General features: G+C 53.4%; 1 protein-coding gene across 1 annotated transcript in view; it reads right to left on the bottom strand.

Annotated features, from left to right (window-relative positions):
- Window positions 1-678, bottom strand: part of ARF5 (ADP-ribosylation factor 5) — a 3,837-nt gene extending 3,159 nt beyond the window's left edge. Inside the window, exons 1-2 of the mRNA XM_014550172.1 lie at window positions 582-678; window positions 60-200 (exon numbers count right to left, since the gene is read on the bottom strand). Coding sequence (XP_014405658.1) covers window positions 60-200; window positions 582-678 — 238 coding nt within the window. The remainder of the gene's footprint in view (window positions 1-59; window positions 201-581) is intronic.
- Between the last annotated feature and the right edge of the window lie 1,146 nt (window positions 679-1,824).

Here is a 1,824-nt window from a genome sequence, read left to right as displayed (position 1 = left end):
TCCGCTGCCCGGCTGCGCGCCGCGCCAGCTTGAAGGAGGAAAGGGTCAGGTTTCCCCACCTGGTTCTAGCGCGCCCGTCACATCTGCGGCTGCTGAGCCGGCATCCGAGCGGCTCACCTCTGCACGGTGGCCCCCTTCTCCATCACCCGTGGCCGCCGCAGGGCTTTGGTTTGCAGCGTTCAGCCCACTCCGGGCTCCGGCTTAGCTCTTGGTAACTAGCAGCATGGACTGGGAGCACCACCCTCTCAGGGATGCGGGAGCTCCGGGCTGAGGTCTTAATCCTCCCTTTTGCCCCCTCAGCTCCTGGAGCGAGGGCATGACTTTACTCTTCAGTCATAGACTTGCATTCCTAAGCAGGCTCTTTTTTTTTTTTACAAGGCCAAAGAGTACATTTAAAAGAGTCCCAGCATAATAACACACGAGTGGTGAACAATCAGATCAGTTCTGCATCTTTAGCTCTGTTATTAACCTCTTTCTTCTCATCCCTCTTGTCACTGCCCTATTTCACTACCATCTCTTCTCAGGATTGACTTCGCCTCTTCACAGGTCTCCTGCCCCTTGGTATCGCCACCCAGTCATACCAGTCTTGATGATGCCACTCTTGCAATTAAAATTTAGTGTATTACCACCCAGGACAAAATCTAAAAGCCTTAAATTGGGTCCATACGTCAGCCCCATCTGTTGCCGCCTCTTTCACATACCCTAAACTACTACCTTGAGATGACTCTCCACGCTTTCCAGGTGAGCCAGGCTCCCTGAAGCCCTAGGAGTCCTTGCAATCGTTTCCCTCTGCCTGGAATGCTTGTTTCCCTCATCTCTAGTTATATGGGCAACCACTACTCATCCTTCAAATCCCAAAGTGTTTTCCTTGACAGCCTTCTCTGCTGCCCCTAGATAGGCCTCCCTCCTAATTTCCATTTCACATTAAATATACTTATACACGCTGGTACGATGGCAGGACTTGTATTTGCAGGCCTGGTTCCTCACTAGATGTGAGCTCCTTGAAGGCAGGATCTTGTCTCTCCATAGTGATTATCTGGCATGGCATCTGATTTGTTGAGAGTGGGACTGATCTGCAGAGGATTCCTAAACTTACTGTGTGACCTTGGGCATGCTACTTAACCTCTCTGTGCTTCATGTTTGCCTATCTGTAAAACAGTGCTAAAGATACCCACGGAGCAGAATTATGGTACCACTACATGGCAAAACTCTTGTGAAGCTTCTGGCATATAGTTGTTGGCACTTGGGAAAGATGTTTTGGCTATAGGGTGCCCTCTACAAACACTTGTTGAATCAGCTCAGCAGATTCAGAAGGGGTGCTAATACTTACTATACTATATGCCTACTAGGTGCCAAAGGCTGGCCTAGAAAGGGTTGCTGTTTTCGTGGTCTAAACGGGAGTCTACATTGTTGCTCTTTAGGTACAAAGGGACTGAGCCCTCAAATAGCAGGGACCTCGCTCACCCGCATGTTTGCTAAGGACAGTGCGACGTCGCCTTGTCCCTTGCGGATCGCAGCCTGAGGGCCAGCTCAGGCGAACCTCCTGCAACCACCGGCACCGCGTGCCCTCAACTTGCGCTTGCTCTGCTCTTCGCGACAGCGGTCCACTTGCAGCCCCGCTAGATTGTCAACAGGCGGCTCCCACGGAGGGGCTGCAGTAGCCCCGCCCACTCCGTGCCCTGGGGGCGGGGCCTGTGGCGTTGTGCTGTCGTCACTTCCAGCGGACCCGGAAGCGCCCCAGAAGGGCCGCTGCAGGTAGGAAGTCGTGGTGGGGCTGCTGCGCTCAGCTCAAACCCTTGAGGACCGTGTGCCCGGGCCCGGCCG

The sequence above is a fragment of the Myotis brandtii genome, unplaced genomic scaffold (genome assembly GCF_000412655.1).
Source record: "Myotis brandtii unplaced genomic scaffold, ASM41265v1 scaffold587, whole genome shotgun sequence".
Classification (NCBI taxonomy): Eukaryota; Metazoa; Chordata; class Mammalia; order Chiroptera; family Vespertilionidae; genus Myotis; species Myotis brandtii.
The sequence above is the reverse complement of the archived record's forward strand: the minus strand, read 5'-3'. Positions and strand labels throughout refer to the sequence as shown.